The sequence below is a fragment of the Gadus chalcogrammus genome, chromosome 9 (genome assembly GCF_026213295.1).
Source record: "Gadus chalcogrammus isolate NIFS_2021 chromosome 9, NIFS_Gcha_1.0, whole genome shotgun sequence".
Classification (NCBI taxonomy): Eukaryota; Metazoa; Chordata; class Actinopteri; order Gadiformes; family Gadidae; genus Gadus; species Gadus chalcogrammus.
The window spans coordinates 22,280,873-22,302,850 of NC_079420.1; the positions used below are offsets into that span (position 1 = coordinate 22,280,873).

At 51.9% G+C, this 21,978-nt stretch overlaps 1 protein-coding gene across 1 annotated transcript; it reads left to right on the top strand.

The window, feature by feature from the left end:
- The first annotated feature begins 1,476 nt into the window (after positions 1 to 1,476).
- tle3a (TLE family member 3, transcriptional corepressor a) lies at positions 1,477 to 21,351 on the top strand. Its single transcript, XM_056598813.1, has 21 exons — positions 1,477 to 2,478; positions 3,022 to 3,186; positions 3,633 to 3,733; positions 4,000 to 4,063; positions 5,460 to 5,504; positions 10,498 to 10,560; positions 11,120 to 11,224; positions 12,819 to 12,848; positions 14,965 to 15,186; positions 17,228 to 17,341; positions 17,484 to 17,534; positions 17,659 to 17,811; positions 18,300 to 18,432; positions 18,616 to 18,788; positions 19,044 to 19,117; positions 19,228 to 19,477; positions 19,617 to 19,864; positions 19,999 to 20,146; positions 20,420 to 20,570; positions 20,811 to 20,887; positions 21,220 to 21,351. Exons 2-21 carry the CDS (start codon positions 3,163 to 3,165, stop codon positions 21,325 to 21,327), a joined length of 2,334 nt encoding a protein of 777 aa, XP_056454788.1. The 5' UTR covers positions 1,477 to 2,478; positions 3,022 to 3,162; the 3' UTR covers positions 21,328 to 21,351.
- The last annotated feature ends 627 nt before the right edge of the window (positions 21,352 to 21,978 follow it).

Here is a 21,978-nt window from a genome sequence, read left to right on the forward strand (position 1 = left end):
TGGGGGGAAGGAGGGGGTCTCTCTCCATGTAAATAAACAGTGTGGGGGTCTCGGTGGGTGGACGGCCCCTCTCCCTGGGGCTAGGCCCATTCCTTTGTGTCCTTTAATCCAAGCACTCTCCATTGAGAAGCACACGGAGGGGCCGGGTGAGATTAGCCAGCCAGCTCTTGTGTGCGCTTGAGTTTCTCACAGAATGCTTCTACACTTCTTCTTTTTTACTGTGTGTGTGTGTGTGTGTGTGTGTGTGTGTGTGTGTATGTGTGTGTGTGTGTGTGTGTGTGTGTGTGTGTGTGTGTGTGTGTGTGTGTGTGTGTGTGTGTGTGTGTGCGCGTGTATGTGTGTGTGTGTGTGTGTGTGTGTGTGTGTGTGTGTGTGTGTGTGTGTGTGTGTGTGTGTGTGTGTGTGTGTGTGTGAAATAACAGCATTAGGCCACATCCTCAAGGTGGTCGGGGGGGAAATGGAGGAATTGTGGGTAACCAGACATGCTCCGAGCTCCTGGGTCATGTGATAATAGCAGAGAATACGTAGCTCTGAGCTGTATTTGTGGTGCGCACATTCTGATGAGGGCTGGCTGTTTTGGTTTGGCGGTCTGCACAGGGATAAGCTCCCGGCTTGAAGGACACAAACCATGAATAAAACGTGGAATCGGCCGTATTTCGGTTCTCATTACGACTTCTCCTTAAGCGTATATATTTGGGTGACCGAAACGGGCTTGAATCACACAATAATTAGTCGAAGTGAGCCATGTGACTGTTTATAATTAATGTAGTCAATTTACTTTACTACCAACACTGAAGCACTAATTAGTTTGGCTATATCAGGACAGGACAAGGGGAGATATATAGGCTGTTTGAAGCTGAAAGGTCTCACAAATTGTGTAAACAGTTCACCTCTTTAAATAGTACTGCGACTCAATCTATACAACCTTTACGCAACACAATACTACACAAGATGGTAAGCGACTTTTGTGTTAAGAGCAATTATAGCAAGATATTCAAATATTTTAGGGTGGCCCGTGATCACTGTTAATACTGGTTGATTGTTTCCGTGATAAAAAACAAACAACGTTCCTGTTCCTCCGCACGTCATAGTAAAATTAAAAAAAAACAGGTTGTGGTGTTACAACTGTATGCATGCTTCCTTTCCTCCTTTGTTTAATGTAAGCTCTCATTACCACGTGGTGGTAACAGATTGTTTGAACTGGAGAGAAAAGCCATTCGAAGCTAATTAAGCAGCCATTCCAGGCACTATTCACAGGCAGAGGACCGAGGAGCACAGGCATTTGTCAGCGCTTGACCCCGCGTGGTATTGATTGACATCACAGCTCGTTGAATGACAGGCTTGACATCCCCTAACCAATAGCAAACCAGCCAGTAAGTGTACCGCGAGGCCATTGGTTGAAAAACCTTAAAGCTACAGAGACGTGAGTTACTCTTCCCACGTGGGTCAGAGTGAATCTCCAAGACAAGCGATAGGCTGTGCTCGCCTTCTCGTGCTCAGACATGGCTGATGTTCATATCAGACAAAGCGATCATCTCACTCCCTACAGCATGCAGCTATCACCCAAAACCCTAATGCGTGGTCACGTGGATGGGTTTTAACACACACAACCGGGTAAAATGTCGGTAAACATCGAGCTTTATGGTCAGACTATGGTTGTCGTCGATCGATTGCTAATTATCGTGTCCTACGTGGGGAGTGCGGTGGACGAGAACATATATTTTGTTTTCGTTGCTATTTGAGTTGTTTCCCCTATAATATAGTATGTAGTTTCGTCTCACCAATATGCAAAAGAAACAACATCTAATCTAACACAGGATGAATCGAGATTGATGCACACATGACATATTTATTCCATAAAGATACTAAGTGACCGTTAGAAACAGACATGGGTCTCCTTTTCTGATTCCAAATAATTATCAGCGAATTAGTGTTGTTGTTTTACATATATATGCCGATGCCTTGTAAATCCACGGCGGGATGATGTCATGTATCAGTGCGCCCCACGTGGGGCCGTCGCTCTCCGATAGGCGGACGCGGCCGTGTTCCTCAGGAGTGATCCGATTGGACAGATAGGCGCTTTCACGGCAGCTCGGTCTCACTGCCTGTGTGTGGCACGGGGTGGCTGGACAGCGGGGAGATGTGAGCTCTCAGAGTAGGCCTATACCATGTTACGCTTTTAAAGAATTTCTAACCCTCTTCAATTTGGAAGGAAGATTTCGAGCACTATTCTGGAATTAATCGGGCCGAAGAGGACGCATTTTGTGGAGTTCCTTGCGGTCGGATCACATAGTTAAATCGAGTCTAAGCGCACGGAATCCGGAGGAACCAGCAGGCTGGAGCTGGCGCGGTGCGCCGCGGAGGATGCTGCGCGTCGAGCTCTACGCACGCCGTGCGTAACGTTGCATTACGGACCACTAAACCCATGAATAGGACGGGTTTCCTCCAGAGAGACCGATCACAGTGCGGACCACACCGGTATGTACTCGTATGGATCCATACGCTGTAGTGTGGATTCATCTCCACGGTGCGTAAACAATGAAAAGTGGATCGACGCAGGCAGTCTGTCGTATAACCTTTTCTGTTTTCTCTGTGTGTGTGTGTGTGTGTGTGTGTGTGTGTGTGTGTGTGTGTGTGTGTGTGTGTGTGTGTGTGTGTGTGTGTGTGTGTGTGTGTGTGTGTGTGTGTGTGCAGACACACGAACGATGTTGCGAGGATCGCCTCACAAGAAGTATTGAATCGAATGTCTCGATACACACGTTAGATCTCGTTTTTTGCAGTTTAGTTTTGGATGACTTTGTGAATGAAGGATATGTTGAGTGTGGAGCGGATGTGACGGGCCGCGGTGGGAATAAGGTCACCTAACAAGTGTTGGGAACTACTTCTTCTATCCGAATGCTGAATCCATGATTGAAGGGAGAAAGGTGCTCGCTTGTGTGTTTTCTTCCCTGTTGTTGTTGTTGTTGTTGTTGCGATTCCCGGAATACTACTGAGTGATTCTCCACCATTATACCTTTTAAGATTATAGCGCATCCACGGAGGATTTCGACGAGTCCCCCCCCCCCATCCCCCCCAAAAAAACACGAGCCCTGTTCGCCTGTGTGGAGAGTGGCGTTCATACATCCTGTGGATTCCACACATTAACAAAGGATACGTTTTACCATGTATCCACAAGGCCGACATCCGGTAAGATGTTCAATGATATACATTTCTTGGTGAAATAGCTTACTAATTGTACATGCTTCGTTTAGAAGACTACAATCATTGTGTTGTTGTTGTCCCCCCCCCTCCCCCATCTAGGCCTATGACACGTTTTGTCCTATTAAAATGTATTGCCTTACGTCTTGTCATCCAGAATAGTTGATGGCAGCTGATCCAACTGTTGTTATTGTCTTAAGGCGCCTGTGTTTTTTCGAAGATATTTGGCCGCAGCAGTTTCTATGTGAAGTCCAATTATAAGAGCTGCTTAATGTTGATCTACACATTGGTGTAGCTGTGTCTTAATTGATGTCTTAACTGAATGGGACTGAACCGGGCGTGCTAAACAACATGTCCTTGAACACACAAAATGACAAATAAATATGAACTGTCCCTCACCAATGCAATGATCAGATTATACAATTTCTTCTTAGGCTCCACACCAGCCAGGCCAACCTGGCTTCAAGTTCACTGTAGCAGAGTCTTGTGACAGGATAAAAGATGAATTTCAGTTCCTGCAAGCCCAGTATCACAGGTAACGATTATGAATGTTTTACCGGCGTATCAATCATTGCTCACATTCATGTTTTAACTGCAATAGAAGAGCAAATGGACTTCAGCCAAATGCACTTGGGATTCACTGCATGAGATACCCGTTTGTTATTGCTGTGTTTGGCGGTAAGAAAATAAGATGAAAACAAAGGCTGTAGTTTGGCACAGAGCACTCAAGTGTTTAGGAGTGTGGGATTTATTGAAGGGCTATGAGACGCCGGAAAATTGACACCTTCTCTTCTATTTTAGTCTTAAGGTGGAGTACGACAAGCTGGCCAATGAGAAGACAGAGATGCAGCGCCATTATGTCATGGTGAGATTATGTTACAATGGGCTGCAATTATGGCTCCAAATGGGGAGGCTTCTCGGAGATCTAGTTGGGGTGGAGTGACACAGCTATTGTGTTTACCTGTGCGGTTGTCTGGGTGGCTGATTGTCAGGTACAGGCCTGTCAATTCCCCCCGAGGGCCAGCTCAGAGAGCTCTTCTTCAGGGAGCCCAGCGCTCTTGATGGCTGGCCTCAGAGGGCTGTGGCTGGGTTAAAGATCGCCCCTGCTCTCTAAGGGTCAATGACTGCAGTGTTGCCCTCTGTGTGTGCTGATCTGATTATTCTCCTAGGAGACCCCACGCCCAGACATATGCATGGTCATAAATTAGCCAGGAGCTTATGGGAGGGATAAGGCAAGGGGGAGGGGAGGGGAGGGGAGGCACTGGGTGGGAAAATGCACCACTGCAAACAAAATGGAGGACGTGGATCGCTGTGTCGTAGAGCGCCACCGAGCATTCTTCGATGTCAGTCCAAAACGAAAACGCACCGGCGATGTGTTTAAGCTATATTTTTAGCAAGTGCTGTGTTTTCTTTGGCCAGACAAACACAGGGGCCATCCTCTGGGTTCACTTCTGACAGGAAACAATCAGTGTTGTTCAATGGCACAGTATTCTGTTATCCAAGGTAAACACACAGCAGAGGACTTAAACCAATACACGGGGACTTAAGTTAAACATTCTGTTTTTAGGGGGGAAAACAGCATGTCAACCTGCCAGGCGGAGGGTTAGGTCAACATGTAGGGAAGTATCCCACAGCCAGCGCCCGGTGTCGGGTTACCATGCCGCCGGGGGGTGGGTGGGTGGGGGGGGCTCTGGTCTCAGACAGAATGGCTCTCTTGTATGAGAGTAATTTTCGAAGAAGCTAATGGACTGAATAATGCATCGGCCTCATCAGATAGACGTTGACTGGAAAGCCATTTCTGCCCTGACCGCCACTTGTGGACTCGGCGGATTACATTTCAGACACACGGGCTGACCCGGCTGGGAACGTATCAGGAGTTTAGGGCCGCGGCGTTAAGCTAAGTAAACACACTTCTCGGGGGCTCGGAGGCTTTAAGGTGTTGATCAATGAACCTAACCCGCTCTTCCTGGAAATGGCACTCCTGACGTCAGGATATTGACCCAGAGGCGGTCTGCTGCTGGCTGCCTCGTTGTGCTAGTCTGTGGTTTTCTTCTGACAGAACAACCGGATGTATTGCTACATTGTATGTAGGTATGCTTGAATGTAGGTATGTTGTTAGGTATGTTATGTATGCACGGACGTGTCACTACTCAATCTCAACAAAAGTACATTTTTTAATTACATGCTGTTGTGTCAATGGGTTGTAAAACTGGCTTATTAGGAATCGAAATTAAATTGTATTATTGTGTTGTTTTTTTCAGTATTACGAGATGTCCTACGGCCTGAACATAGAAATGCACAAACAGGTAGGTGTCTTTCACTATGCTGGGTTATCACTGCACTGCTCTGCCGTATTGTCAGGAGGTCTCAACATGATATGATGGGAGATGTTCCTGTGGGGGGGGGGGAATGCATGGGGGGCAAAACATAGTCCATAAATAAGGCAATGCATTTGTAGCGCTCATTACAAACCCTGTGGATGCCTCCTCTTTGGGTTCGGCTGATGTTGAGGTGAGATGGTGGATGAGTTTAAAGGCAGACTTTGACTCATGGATTACCACACGGATAGGACCGCCAGAATGCGTTTAATTTCAAGAATCCCTGAAGAGACGTAGATGAGAGAACCCGAAGAGAGTGTATGAATGTTTCAGCGACGCGGTTACCGGGGGACACGGTTGCAAACGAGTGTGGCGGTCTGACGGCAGCCGCTCGGATAATAATGGCTGCCGCGGGGGGGGGGGGGGGGGACTGGTTGGATTGGAGTGGCGGGGTGATCCATCAGCGCCGCGGCCGGGTGTCACATATGCCACATGTCTGTCAGGGCGGGAGGATGCTCTGATAGCTTCTGTCAGGCACTTATCTCCATCCAGGAGGGGGGCGGACCAGGGGGAGAGTGGGCGGGGCGTACAGCGAGGCGCGGGCTAGGGCGGCCGGCCGGCTCTGTGTAAACAGGTTAATCGACTGATCCATTTTAGCGGCTGACTTTTATCAGGAACCTCACCAGAGCTGATGGAAGCCCTTGAATTATTCATCAACAGGGCCCTAACCTGATGAAACGGCGTGTTTGTGAGCAAACACTGTGGGCCTCTGGCCTTGCAGCCCGCCCCACACACTCCCCCTGCCTGGGCCTGAGGCAAGGGGAGGGGGGGAGGAGAGGAGGAGTGGTTACCAGGCAGGGTTGAGATGGTTTATTGGATGCACATAGTCATATTATTTTCCTGCCAGGGGGATTTATCTGGTGCTGAGGAAATCCGTTCCTCTTACTTTTGATTTTTTTTTTTTCATTACTGCATGGAGACCTAATGTGGGTCTCTGAATGCACATCAGCCTGGCCATGGTGGGCTGAGGGAGTGGTGTGTGGGAATACATATTAGTGTGTGTTTCCTCACGCACCCATTTCTACACTCCACTACTGTGTGGAAGTGCAAAGTTAATTTGTTTTAGGTTGGCTGGTCACTATTCCGCTGCTGTTTCTGAGACTTGTTCCCGTGAGGCTTGCTCGGAACAAGGGACGCAGAATTGTAGTCCTGGAAATATTTGTCCTTTCTTCACTGAAATGAAATGTACTTCTGTGCGTCATCACCGAGAAATGACCTGATATCATAATATCCATCGATTCACTTTTTATTCCATAATCCAACAGAAGATGATATCAGCGATTTTTGAATATAATAAACTACCTAAAAAAATTGAAAACTTGCATAATGCAATGTTTACAATGTTCACTAGCAACCAACAGAAAATCCCTCAATGATTTCACCACATCTTATTTAGTTTAATTTCTGCGGTGTATAAAAAAAGTTAGTGAGAGACACTATGGCACTGAACAATTACACTGGGCTATCAATGTAGAGCACATTTACATCAACAAAGACATTTCCACAGTATCGTTTAAAGATCAGACACGAAAGAACTGTGAACAAAGGCATGCGTGTTTTGTGAAGTGTGCTAGTGTTCACTCTTAGAGCACCATTTTACCGACTTCAGGATGATATTTCCCAATCCAAATGACCGTCACCTATTTTATCCCATTTAAAAACGTGACATCTTGGTAGCAGAAATTAACCATTATCATTCTACAACGACGCAGGCCAGGCTTCGGTTGAGTCGGTTATCTTACATCTATTTTGTGGTGAAGTAAGGCCACTATGCCTCTGAAGTTCCACATCACTGCATGTGGCACTCTCTCTCTCCCCTTGGTAACCAACCCTCAGCCATGTCTGAAAAGCTCACTGGCCTTGGCAGGTCCTTGTTGTGGCAACTCTGAGCTGAATTGAATGTCTGGCTGCACCCGTTCAAGTATTGTCTCTGTATGTCTTAAGGGGGCCGCAGGGAACTCATCAAGAGACGAGTACATCAAGTGTAAGGTGTAAAACCAGTATTTGCCCCGGTGCCAACATGAAGTCTGTGTGACACAATGATGAGTGTAGAGAAATACTGCCTTTTTTATCTTCCTAATGGTTCTTATTAGTAATTTGTATCGTATTGCAAGGCAGAGTAGTATAGTGACCCTGCTCCACCTTGATGGGCAGTGTATATGCTCCTTCTAGTGCCCTACAAAAGAATGAATCACTTTATTTAACTACCAATGTCTATGGACTCGCAGGCAAATGAGCGCATCAGCAAGATGAGAGGAAGTGTTTCTAGAATCCCTCAAACGTTCCAAATGTTTTCCTTCGGGGAAGATAATTAAAACTGTGGCTGAGCAGTTTACTCCATAAAAACCTTGCCAGTAATGCACTCCTCGCCAGAGACTCCATGTAGCACTTTATGTACAAAGGTAATTCAGAGCTCATGGGACATCTTTGTTCTCGGGATGCTTCTGCTCTTCCAAAACCGAAGACCCATTCGTATGCCTCCGCATGTTATCACCTACATTCAGATGTGGCTGTTTGAGGTATAACAACAGGTATGCGTAGGTGTAATGCGATTCATGTTGCTATTTATAGACCGGGGGATATTGACGTAGAGAGCTTGAGATATAGGGAATATCCACTGAAGTACGGGCGCCTTGTTAGCGTGTGACGGGGGTGAGCAAAGGTCCGAGAGGCACCGCTGTCATCTGAGAGAATCTGAATCCCCTCTCAATTGTCCCGAGTTAAGTATTGTTTATGATCATCAGGTCATGTGACCATAGCTCCAGCAGTACTCCCCGTGTATTTAATGCTCATCAGTGCCTTCACTCCATTTCCCCATCACTTATGGCAACGGGCCGATGGCTTCCTGCACACTGTTGACAGGCTAGCCTGAGAGTGCTGTTAAAGTGGTGCTAGACAGGTCCGAGTACCTGTAATTGTGTAGCAGAGCGCGAAGCGGGCCTCTCAAGGGCCCGGCTGTCATCTGCTTAAAGCGACAACTGCCCTATTTTTATCTGTCAGCCAAACTACCGAATCCTCCCGATGCTTCTCCCTCCCCCCCCCCCCCCCCCCCCGCTCTCTCTCTCATCTGATTTGACGTCTCCAGCCAGTTGGGCCCGGTGCCCATTTCCATTCCTTCCCCATGTTGTTTTGAGAGTTCAGAAGCTGTTGTGGAAGAGACGCTGTATTAGCTACCTCCTGACCTCGCTCAGCCAGCTGTCACCATGACACTAAGCTTCAGAGGAATGGGCCCGTGCGCTCAAGGCCTTTTTTTTCATTTTTTTCTTTCTTTCTACAAATCCTGTCAAATGTTCCACTGCTATTGACATGGCTTATCTCAACCAACGAGGATTATACAAGCTCTGCTGCTTTTCAACCTTTCCGGAGGGCCTTCTTGAGCTCTTCATAGAGCGCTCTCTATGTAGCATTAATGCTAATGCCCACAAAGTCTGAGCACGCCGACCATTTGGTTTCTTATGGGTTGTGTCGGTCACAGGGTGTTGTCGCTGTCTGTTGGGGATGTGGTGGCTCTGCCTGCTTCTAGATACAGTATGTATATACCGGATGCCTTTCAGATTGTCTGTTGACCCAGACTTGGGCTTGTTTAGTCTGACATTCAAACTCTGAGCATATCGTTTTTCGCCACGCTCCCCTCCACGGTTGATATGCTATTGTACAGCAGCAGCTGGGCTTGCTCCCCTCAACATTATTCTCCAATCTCGCCGGCTTTGTTCAGAGGTAATATGTCTGGCTGCCAAAGCTGCCTGGCATTTCTGTCATGTGTAATAAATAAGCCAGCGGTCGGGCGAAGTACACCGTGTCCGCCGCCCGGGATGAAAAATCGGCGCGAAAATCCCTGTGATGTGTTTACGTTCTGCGGTGGCCTCGGTGTGAACCGTACGATCATATATTCTCCCGACGACGTCGTAGGGCTGCTACCCTCTCCTGCTGGGGCCCCCGGCCCCCACCTGGGAACCTGCAGCCCGCTGCTCCGGGTGGGGCTGGACCAGCTGTGCACTGTGCCTTCGTTCAGTGGGTCGTGGATCACACCCCGTCTGCTCTCCTCCCGTCTCCCCGGCCCTACTCTTTGCTCACCATTCATTTGCCGTGTTTATCTGATGGACAGGCCGAAAATTCAATTTAATGACCTGCCTCCGAGCACGTAATATGATTTTTAAAGCCTGTTACGGTCAAGCAGAGGTGCCATTTGCATAATGATCCCTCCGAGATGGGGCTGCAGCCGTTGCCATGGCAGTGGAGGAGACGGGGAATGGAGCCGGAGCCCCCCGGATTGATGCAGGGGGGGGTTTCTGCAATGAGAGGAAAGAAAAAAAAAAAAAAACCTTGACTGAGTCTTCAAAAAGAGCAGGCATTAGAGGACAGTGCTCACGTCGTCCTCTAATGGTATTGATCACAGGCTTGAGGTGTACTGCCTTAGGAACATTATGGTCTGTCCTGCTTTGCTCAAACATCAGCTGTGGCCTTTGGTGTAATTAGACTACCTAAGTGCCATGTGTAAATAACAGGGGAGTCTGGTTAGTGGTGCTTATTTCCTGGGTGCGACCGGGCGGTCGGCCTGAGGTTAACTCCAGGACACACGGGTTGCAGATGAGGAGGAAGGGGGGGGCGGTGTGGGGGAGAGAGGATGCTCTTAACACGGCAGCACTCTGCCTGCTCATATCCGTCTGGCGTGGAGTGCACACTCAGCACAGCTGTGCTGCGTCCCCCTGGGCTCGCCTAATGTTTTAAATATTTCAAATGTCAATATCACGCTGTTTAGAGGATGTTGAGTCAAGCAGTTCTGATTGCTGCAGTAATTGACTTAATCGGTGTAAACATTAGAGGAGGGGGGGGGGAGTGGAGGGGTGCAGGAGTGGGTTATGCAAAGTCACTTTGCTCTGTACTCAAGCGTCTCACTTTGCTTTCCCCTTTTGTTTTCCAGACGGAGATCGCCAAAAGGCTCAACGCAATTTTAGCTCAAATTATGCCCTTCCTGTCACAAGAGGTGAGTGAGCCGTACATCCCCACCAGACCTGTGACTGCGTCGACGCAGTGCTCATTCTGTCAAGGGTTGTCTATTCCTTATGCACTTATTGGGTTTCAAACCAGACATGGAGAGGAGTTTTCGTGGGTAACTCTCTAACTCCCTGAGCCAGTGAAATGTGTGTTTCAGGGGCCCAATGTAGGCGTCTCCTTGGGCAGGCCCCTGGGTGTGGCCCCGAACTACTGTCCTATGCTACATCGCAGCATGGCTACGTTCCTTCTCTCTTTATGGAGGATTAATGCTTTATTTAATCTTGGCAATTGAGGGCAGGCTCTCTTAATAACAACGCCCTGATTACAACATACAAATAAAAACAGAAATACAAATGTACAATGGCTATAAACATTACGTCAAACAACCAGAAAAACATTTAAATACTTAAATAATACATTACAATACTTGATGAATACGCAATTCACTATCTCCTTCTACCTTATTAATGCTTCAAATGAGCTCTAAAGTGCTGCCAGATGAATGCGCCGGGCTGTAACGTGGGGATGTCTGTTCTTGTGTCCCTCAGCACCAGCAGCAGGTTGCTCAGGCAGTGGAACGGGCTAAGCAGGTGACTATGACCGAGCTCAATGCCATCATCGGGGTACGTGGACTTCCCAATCTGCCTCTCACAGTGTGTATACCCCTTTTTTAATTCATTCATTCCACCTTGGCCAGGGGGCAACCCCGCACGCACAAACCAGCACGGGGCACGCAAACGGACGAGTTAGACTCGAAGCGTGTCGGCGGCCCGCGCTTTACCCGCTCCCCCCCCCGGTTGCGGTTGGTGTGTCGGTTTGCCCCTTCCATTGATTAACACGTCATCTGAAATGTTTGCTGGTCTCCTTTGCCGCGGTGTGTTTTGTGTGTGAGCGATAAAGCCAGGCTTAACAATGTGCAGAGCACTCTCCGGTGGACCGCTCCCGCCCGGGTCTCAGCGGAACGTTCACTCGCCTTGTTGTGTGTTTATAAATGCGAGCCAGGGAGCTCTTGAGATCCCCCTCGCAGGCCGCATTGCTTTAATTGGCGAAGGTTTTAACGAGGAGCCTCATCCCTCACTGCTGACCCCGGATAGCTGGGGAATTAGAAGCAGAGTGTGAGGAAGAGAGCGCTGCAAGCCAGCTTGAAGGGGGGGGTGGGGGGGGTACACACGCACGCGCACGCACGCGCCATTACGGCTGGGGTCTGCAAACACGTTGGCCCAGCCACCATCTGCCCCTCATTGATCAGCCGCGGCCGTCCTGTCCGCCTTCCACACAACTGATTGGCTTCACCTCCCCCTCCAATACGAAGCTGCTGTTATCAGCCATCTTATTACTCTTGTTGAGCCTAAGCAGGGTCTTTAGCATTCACAAGATACTGGCCTCCATGGCTATTTAGACGACTGGAGGCCCCCATTTGGATTCAGTCCGTGCCCTCGCGGGGACCTTTCGTTCCAGGGTAATTGCATCCCCCGGAATTCCTCCTCGGGATGTGTCTTGAGGTGACGGAGAGATATTAGCTTTATTTCCCCCCCCTCCTCCTCTGTCCCAGCTGCTCTTCGGTGGCATCTCTAGCGCAGATATTTCAACGGCTCAAATGTTTCCCTTTTTTAATGCAATTATTTTGGGGGGCTGTGTGTCTGGAGTATATGATCAGACTTAATCGATGTACACATTTGTGGAACACAGTGATTCATGACCTCTATCCGGTCGACAGTCCAGAGAGCGCAGCACTAGGAACATGTCCCAATATAACGGAGTGCCCCGAAGAGGCGCCTCCGATGGGTGTCGTCTGGCAGGAAGCCAGCCCTGTTGAGTCTCCTCTTCCCCAGGTGTCCTTGTTACAGTTGTTAGGAAGGGTGAAAACGTAGGGCTGTTTTTCCGGATACCCTTCCCTCTGAGTTATTTATTAAGAATCTCTGTAGGCATGCCAGAGCCCTCATGCATATTGCAGCGCGAGGTGGGGTGAGGGAGCGTGCCAGGCAGACAGGCAGCATTCAGGAGCCAGCTGCATGTCTTATTGATGGGGCCCAGGGCCATTAATGGGATGCATCTAGGACAGCTTGAGGTTTGGAGAAGATCCTCCTGCTGAGTCTAGTGGTACCCACAGGGTTTGGGAACCGACTCCACGTTTTAAACGCAAGCCCAGCAACGCCGACATGTTTAAGTATACCATAAAATATGTTAAGTTCATCAAGGTCGTATCACTGTAGCCCTGACCGGACTCTTGTTTCCTTTCTCCCCTAGCACCAACAGAGTGCCTACCCAGCTCTCATGGTCAGTGGCCTCCAAAGATGATCTCTAATTTGTGTAACTTGGTGCTGGTGTTCTGCTAGTGTTGATTCTAACCCAAATACTGGAGTTATTTTTGCTTCAATGTTAACACACTGCTGGAAGTATGCTAGCATGGATGAAGAAACAATGCTGGGTGTGTGTGTGTGTGTGTGTGTGTGTGTGTGTGTGTGTGTGTGTGTGTGTGTGTGTGTGTGTGTGTGTGTGTGTGTGTGTGTGTGTGTGTGTGTGTGTGTGTGTGTGTGTGTGTCGCATGGCATCGACGTTGCCAGTGTCGTCTGATATTCCTGCAGCTTTGCTTTATGCACTGGAGCTGGTAATAGAATTGTTAAATTTTGCCTGTGAGACTGGAACACGGAGGAAGCGAGGTGAAAGAGTGGCTCTTTATCTTGGAATATCAAATTAGAAGGAGCAACCCGCCTCCTTTTTATTTAGTATTGTCTTCATTTATGGCCGTCTAATGAGGGCTCTAGCTGATCGGCCATGCATATTACCCATTAGTGGCTCATTAAACACCACCATCGGAGATGGCTCTACCCTGCCAATGGTGCCTTCATTTCCCTCATGGAACACACACACACACACACACACACACACACACACACACACACACACACACACACACACACACACACACACACACACACACACACACACACACACACACACACACACAGCACTCACACAAAAACACACACACTGCTTGTGTCTCTCTCGTTATACATCTTGCTCCCTCTCATGCAAATCTTTTAATTGCATAGGGGACCCACCAAGTAGAGGGCAGGGTTGCAAGATGCCTCCAGAAACTGTTTCCGTGTGTACATTAACTAGTCCTATTATAGGATGAACCTATGCATTTGACATTGATCTCTATTCTGTTGTTTCCTCACCGCCCTGCTGTGTGGTGTCTTGCCCATGACCGTACATGGTCACTGGCTGGCTGGGCTTGTAGAAGGCGAACGGCAGCATGTCATAACGGCGGCTGAATTATTCAGCGGGCTTGTAGAAGAGTAATAAATTGTTGATGTTTTTATTGGTGTCTTGGCTAAGTATTATTTAACTTGCTTTAAACTGCTTACTTCCATACTGAGTGCCTTTTAACTCCCATCCATTTCCCCGCGCCTTTCAAATATTGATGGGGAACGTTGGAGGCTTGACTCGGTGCCAGCATGGAACCCTGCCTGTTGTAGCAACCTTTTTACGTACGCACACGTACACACAGAGCAGCAAATATGCAGGCACACACAGCCACACCAGCACAAGCACACACAGAGCTAGCTTCTGGCACTTGGTGTGTGTGTGTGTGTGTGTGTGTGTGTGTGTGTGTGTGTGTGTGTGTGTGTGTGTGTGTGTGTGTGTGTGTGTGTGTGTGTGTGCAGATGACTCATGGGCTGTTAATCCTGGAATGTGAATGTGAGCGGAGTAAACAAAGGCAGGCTGTGTTTTGAAGTGTTTAAAAAGCAGGTAGTTGTTTAGCCCACAGGCTGACAGATTTCTGTACCAGCTTTGGGACTCCTCCGCTCTTGGCTACGAGGGTTGGCCAAACTCATTGGCTGCTAAGAATCCCTTTTGCTACGGCTTGAGCTGCTCTCTGCCTTACACCGGGTGGACCGGTAACCCGGGAACTCGCTCGCAATTAGCCGCATGGCTGAACCAAACCTTTGAGCCGCTATTTGGTTAAGGCGCTGGGAGGAGGACTACTCTGTGGCGGCGGCGGCGGCGGCGTTCACCCACGCCAGCCGCGCGCGATTGAGTCTCTCACGCCACATGTCTTAAGTATCAGACATGTTTAGCGCGCCCTCATCAGGCACGGCGTTTACGTTCCTCAACACCGGGCGGGGGGCTAATGCAGCGCAATGCAACGCCGCTCGTTTGGAAATAGCAGGGAGTGGCATTGCTCGGACGGACTGGAATAGACGTGTGAATGTGCTAATATCCAAGAGGAGCAAATACTGGTAGTGGTGGTGTTGTGGGGCGGGGGGGGGGGGGGGGGGGGGGTTCTGGACGGCCTGCCCTGTATTCAGTGTGTGGCGATGCCCTGCCCTTTCGCTCTGACCCACTCGGCCTCTCCTCTGGTCCCTGTCCGTCTCCCGCTCTGCAGCAGCAGCAGCTCCAGGCCCAGCACCTCAGCCACGCTGCGCACGGGCCCCCGGTCCAGCTGCCCCCCCACCCGTCAGGCCTGCAGCCCCCCGGGCTCCCAACCGTGACTGGCGCCGGCTCGGGCCTCCTGGCCCTCGGGGCCCTGGGGAGCCAGGCCCACCTCCCGGTGAAGGACGAGAAGAACCACCACGACCTGGAGCACCGAGGTAGGGGACGTCTGTCTGTCTGTCTCTCACATATCACATACTTTAAAATTAAACGTGCAAGTTGCGTTTTAAAGTCTAGAAGGGGGGTGCGATTCCCAATGCCGTGAATGAATGGTTATTCTCCTGGGTGGCAGTGTGGTTCTCTGTGTCCGAGGGAATCTGGGGGCCCTGAGAGCACACCCTGGCTAATGAGCTGGTCTATCATCAGTGTTGTTCAGCACAGGCGTCTAGTCAAACGTCTCTCATTCAGCCGCTGATAACATGTTGGCGTGTTCTAACTCTCTTTGTTCCCCTCCCGGTGTATTCTCTCCCCACCTGACCATACCTCATTACCGTCCCGGCTCCCCCTGACGTCTGCCACACAGAGAGCACGGTAAGTGGGTTGGTCTGTTGTTGTTGTTTTCTCTGTTTCCTTGGCGATGCCCTCATGTGATATATTTACGTCACAGGGCTGTTATTTTTCCTATCTTGTAACATTTTTGGGACAAAATCAGACTCAAATTGTTCCACTAGCGAAAAGCGGCTTATAGTGATCCGTGGTAAATGGTCTTTGTGATAGAAGTCCTCGTGCGTTTATTCTAGAAAAGGGAAATGACTCGTATCACACAGGGGAGATTAGAAGGGTTGTAATTTCATCACTATTAAAGGAGGACTTGAAATTCCCGTTTTAAAGGATTTACGTGATCCTTCTACTCCGTGTTTACCAGCCCACTCCCCCCCCCCCCCCCCCCCCCCATCCACCGCTGACACGCTGAATATTTATGAACACAGACAGGGTTTGTTGTTTTTGTTGTCCTCTTCCCCTCGCCCCTCATCTTGCTTGACCGAACCTGCTGCAGCATTTTATTTGAGCGGCCGTAATCTCTGATGGCTTGTGATGGGTCGGCGAGATTGTGTTTCCGTTGGCCGAGGCGCGCTGAATGGGTGCAGTCATGTCTGAAGAAATGGAACTCCTGGGGCGATTAGTGAGGCTGTTTTGTTGCCGCGCTCTCGTCCAGGTCATCTGATAGCAGAGTGGTGACTTTGGTTAATGACTCACACTAAGCATCTCCTCAAAGGTCAGCCTTTGTGCCGGCCCTGGCCTCCTGCCCAAACATCTAGTCCGTCGGCCGTTCATCTCTCCCCCCCCCCACCCCATCACCACCACCCTGCCGGCACTCTGGGAAGACGCTGACCTGGTCTGGGTCGGCCCGTATTGTCATTCCGGGGAAGGAGTCCAGGAAGACGAGGCCATTTACAGGCAAGCCACTATGAATGGCCACTGCTGGACCCCCGCCTGCCCCCCCCTGCAGGGATTCAGAGTGAGCTGTCCCGGGCCTGCTCCGGGAAGAAGCACCACTGTGTCCCACCACCCATCCATGCTCACTGGCAGGAGTAGACCCGCCCCCTCCTTTTTTTTATTGCTTCATCTAGGCGCTCAAAGCCTGCGGTTTAAAAGCCGAGCAGGACTGACATGGTGCCCGAGCGTACCGTGGCAATCAGTGGCCACAACACACACACTCTGTCTGCTGCCTCTCTCTCCCCTCTCTCTCTCTCTCTCTCTCCCTCCCTCTCTCTCTCTCTCTCTCTCTGTCTGTCTTTTTGTTGCCCCCTCTCCCTCTTTCACCCGCCCCCGTCTCCCTCCCAGCCTGGCTGACTGGAGAGAAAGGGCCCTCTGTTCGGCCGGCAGCACACTGGCCGTGCCCCTGTGAGGCTGTTTGTTGTCCAGTTATGAGGAGGAGGAGGGAGCCCGGCTCAGAAAACAAGTCCCCCTCTTTCAGCTCAGATAATGGCCGATTCTGTTGTGTGGCCAGCGACAGGCTTCTGTGTGCGAGGGCGGCGGAGGAGGGGTGTCCCGGCGCGGCCCGGGGCGGGCGTCCTGGTACTGTGAGGGCCCAGTGACTAAGTGGAGTGGGAGGCGTCCCAAGTTTCCGACGGGAGATATTTTTAGCGTTTTCCGGAATGCCAAATATGGCATTATCGTTATGACTATCCCGCGCGTGCTGCGGATGAACGGCTCTGCTTTTTGGCGGATCTTAGGAGGACGACGAGAGTCACGGTGTTGTCTCTGTGTTCCAGAATAACTCCATATCGCCTTCCGAGAGCCTGCGCACTCCCAGCGAGAAACACCGGAGCTCCTCGGACTTCAGCCTGGATTCTAAGAAGCGCAAGGTGGAGGAGAAGGACCGATACGTGAGTGTTTGATCCTGGGGGGGGGGCGAGAGCCATCCATATGTGTTTCTAAAAGCATCGCCAGATCCAAACGGAGCAGGGTTGCCTCAAGCCTCACCACCCCCCCCCCCCCCCCCCCCCCCCCCTCCCCATGTCTCCACAGGACAGCGACGGGGAGAAGAGCGACGACCTGGTGGTGGACGTGTCCAACGAGGTGAGCAGCAGCAGCAGCCCCCCCCCCCACCCCCGCGCCGACATCCGGATGAGCTGTAACCCAACAGGACGGTACACACACACACAGACACATTCATTCATAGAATCTGTGTCGTCCCCCACAGGACCCTGCCACCCCACGGGCCAGCCCCGCCCACTCGCCACCGGAAAACGGCATTGACAAGCCACGCCCCCCCAAGAAGGACACGCCCAACAGCCCCGCCTCGGTGGCGTCCTCGGGGAGCACACCATCGTCAAAGGCCAAGGAGCTCAGCCACGTACGACCCCCCCCCCCCCCCCCACACACACACACACACTGCCTTCAGTCAGTCAAGGGAGGGAAGGGGGGAAATAAATACTAAAACAAAAAATAAGGGAGAGAGATTTGTGCAAAATAAATCTGGGGCATTTCTACTGTGGATTAGCAATGGCTGTCAGGAGGCTTAAAGCGGATGACTAAATGTCAGGGATAATGTTGTCCTGCACCGGGATCAGTCAGGTCTTCTCCGTTAAGAGTTCAATGTATTTAACGATTCCCTCAGCCTCACTATGGGAGATTAAGGCCCGAGCGGCGGAGGGATAAGGACGGCTCCGTTCCCATTGTGGCTGTAATAGGTTTTGGAATAAATGGGAGTCTGTGCCTCCGTGGGACTATTGGAGCTGTCGGAATCAGAGTGGATTACGTTCAGTTTGCTCTCAAATTGTCAGTCTGTGCTGCGCCCCGCTTCCTGGAATGTGAATCCCTCTCTCTCTCCTCCGTCAACAGAACGACAAATCCTCCACTCCCGGCCTCAAGTCCAACACCCCCACCCCACGCAACGACGCCCCCACGCCTGGCACCAGCTCCACCCCCGGGCTCCGGCCCATCCTGGGCAAGCCCCCAGGCATGGAGGCGCTGGGTTAGTGCTGCCGCTAAATCCTCCCCCTCCCCATTCAGTGGAGATCCAGGAAGTGTTTGTCATCCCCTCTCTATTGTCTCAGGCTTTGTCACTCGCAGAGGCTCATCGTGTCCTCTCCCTCTTTATCTCTCTCTCTCTCTCTCTCTCTCTCTCTTTCTCTTTCTCTCTCCGTCCGTCTAGCAGCCCCCGCCCTGCGGCCCCCTCTCTCCATCGCCGGCTCCTACCCCACCCCGTTTGCCATGATGGGTCACCACGAGATGAACGGAGGGCTGACCAGTCCTGGCGTGTACGCCGGCCTGCACATCTCGCCCCAGATGAGTGCGGCGGCAGCTGCAGCCTACGGCCGCCCGCCCATGGTACAGCCAGCACCCCCCCCCCCCCCCCCCCCCCTCCCACTCCAGCTATCCCATAGCCCTGGCATTGTTTTATTGGCTCCTTTTTTTATTGGGATTTCAGTTTAATCTGCTCAGTGGCCGAACGTAATGAGTGTGTCGGAGATTAGACTTGCATCTCTATTGATAACCGTTGGTTATGAGTGAGCGGACGCAGTGCAGACGGGAGAGGGAACCACAGCGTCCTAACCGCCCTGTTACTCTACCCTCTCCCTGCAGGGCTTTGACCCCCACACGCACATGAGGGCCCCTGGGCTCCCCGCCAGCCTCGCATCCATTGCCGGCGGGAAACCGTAAGTACCCCCCCCCCCCCCCCCCCTCCTCCCATCGTGTCCCGCACGGGGACCCCCTGTGCGCCTGACCCCCCCCCCCGCTGACCGTGGTTCTCCGTGTCCCCTCCCAGGGCCTACTCCTTCCACGTCAGCGCCGACGGGCAGATGCAGCCGGTTCCCTTCCCGCCGGACGCGCTGATCGGGCCGGGCATCCCGCGCCACGCGCGGCAGATCAACACCCTGAGCCACGGCGAGGTGGTGTGCGCCGTGACCATCAGCAACCCCACGCGGCACGTCTACACCGGGGGGAAGGGCTGCGTCAAGATCTGGGACATCAGCCAGCCCGGCAGCAAGAGCCCCGTGTCGCAGCTCGACTGTCTGGTGAGAACCTTGAGCCCGTCACCCCCTCGCCCGTCGATAACCCGGGGGTTTGATTACCGCCGCCCCGCCCGCGTCTCCCCTTCCTCCTGGGCCGCACACGCTCGATATTGATCGATGCTCTGTGTCCTCTGCGCCCCAGAACCGGGATAACTACATCCGCTCCTGTAAGCTGCTGCCAGACGGCCGCACATTGATCGTGGGGGGCGAGGCCAGCACGCTGACCATCTGGGACCTGGCCTCGCCGACGCCCCGCATCAAGGCGGAGCTCACCTCCTCGGCCCCCGCCTGCTACGCCCTGGCCATCAGCCCCGACGCCAAGGTCTGCTTCTCCTGCTGCAGCGACGGCAACATCGCCGTGTGGGACCTCCACAACCAGACGCTGGTCAGGTGAGCGTCGCCGGGTTCACGTCCCCATGTCCCCCAGACCGTCCCCACGTCCCCCCCAGACAAGGCCCACGGCGTACCAGGGACATGAGCGCTGTGTGTGTGACTCTCTCCCGGCGGGCTCCCCTGTGTTGCAGGCAGTTCCAGGGCCACACGGACGGCGCTAGCTGCATCGACATCTCCCACGACGGCACCAAGCTGTGGACGGGCGGGCTGGACAACACGGTGCGCTCCTGGGACCTAAGGGAGGGCCGGCAGCTCCAGCAGCACGACTTCACCTCCCAGGTGAGCCCTGGAAACACTCACTCGCATCACAGGCTTAAATAAATGGATGGTTAGCTTACGGTCTGGTGGTTAAGGCAGGAAGGTTCTGGGTTTGAACCCCGAGGTCTGCGGTCAACCAGTAGACATCGTTGAGCAAGAGGCCTTTTATAAGGCACTCTGGAGAGAAAGCTAAATGAGTAATAGTAACTAGGACGGGTACGAAATGAGCTTGCTACAACACTGTTGGGAGTTGGGAGCCTGGGTCTCCAGTCAGTAATTTGTGCCTGGTTACAGATCTTCTCCTTGGGCTACTGTCCGACCGGGGAGTGGCTCGCGGTGGGCATGGAGAGCAGCAACGTGGAGGTTCTGCACCACACCAAGCCCGACAAGTACCAGCTCCACCTGCACGAGAGCTGCGTCCTCTCCCTCAAGTTTGCCTACTGCGGTATGAACTCACTCCCACGCGCGCACATGCATACGCACGTAATACTGCATAGGCGAAGAAGCCCCATGTCCTTCTTCTCTTTGCATCAGACCTTAATATACTCCTGCTAACGTGAACCCAATGCCTCTGTTTGTCACCACGGTGACCCGGCTATGGCCGCTCATTCTCTACTTCCTTGCCTCCATGGCTTGTTACTCTGTGCCCCTGGCCTCATTCTACCTTGCTTCTCTCCGTCCGCAGGTAAATGGTTTGTGAGCACGGGGAAGGACAATCTGTTGAACGCATGGAGGACTCCGTATGGCGCCAGCATATTCCAGGTAGGTGGATCAATAGGCTGGGTCTGCAGCCGGGCCCCAATAATGTGCACCACCAGCCTCTGGGAGGGAGGAAGGGCAGGCCGACCGCTGGCTCCCCTATCAGATGAGAACCCAACCTGGGATATTGACCCGACGCCATTTCCCATCCAGGCCATGGCACCCTCCCCGTTAGATATCGTTCTAATCTAATTCCACCCCTGTGGTCAGCTGTTCCCCTCCTCCCCGCCCTTACAAAGTTCAAGCAGGGCTAAACCGGTCCTGAAGCCCGCCTGTCTGCGGGGGTCTCTCTCCCCTCTGGCTAACGCCCCCCTCGTCTGTGCCTTGTTTTGCAGTCCAAGGAGTCGTCGTCCGTGCTCAGCTGCGACATCTCTGCCGACGACAAGTACATCGTGACGGGCTCTGGGGACAAGAAGGCCACGGTGTACGAGGTGATCTACTAAACCAGAGGACCCATGCTCCGGGTCGCTCCGACCCCCCCCCCCCGCCCCGACCCCCCCCGCCCCGCCCCAAACTCAGACAGCATGGATGTCGCCTGCAGCCCCCCACTCCCCTCCCCGGCCCGGATCAGCAGCAGGATGACTCGGAGCCAGACGAGGGTGGACTACGGCGTTCTGCCCCCCCCCCACCCCCCCCGACGGCGCTGTCCTCCCTCCTTCGTGTGACTCAACCCGTGTACAGTCGAGGGGGCGGCCGTCAAGGCACCGGAGAAGAAATTATTGTCTTGCAGTTCTTTTTGGTTTTACTTTTCTTTTTTTCCTTTGGATATTTTTGTGATTTTGATTTTGATTTTCAAACCTGGAGGTTCGGTTCCGCGACGCGACTAGAAGCGGTGGTTCGCTCTGAAGCTTCCTCTCTGCAGGTTCTGTGAAAAGTGTACATAATGGAGTAATAAAAGGCCTTTTATAGATTTATATTTTGGTGTCCTGTTACGCTTGTGATGATTCTTTCTTGTTCTCTCCTTGATTTTCTGTCCCCTCTGGGAATGGAAATTAGATTAGGACTGTAAGAGGATATTCTATTTCACTTTCCCCATCCTATGCCCTTTTTTTCCACGTTCTTTGTCCACGATGACCTTTTGGAAATCTAATTTG

Bases quoted from the DNA above. Each gene is read 5' to 3' on its own strand.
- tle3a (XM_056598813.1), top strand. From the start codon at position 3,163: ATGTATCCACAAGGCCGACATCCG. The intron at 5,505-10,497 runs GTAGGTGTCTTT...TTTGTTTTCCAG, and splicing joins ACATAGAAATGCACAAACAG to ACGGAGATCGCCAAAAGGCT. The intron at 17,535-17,658 runs GTGAGCAGCAGC...CGTCCCCCACAG, and splicing joins TGGTGGACGTGTCCAACGAG to GACCCTGCCACCCCACGGGC.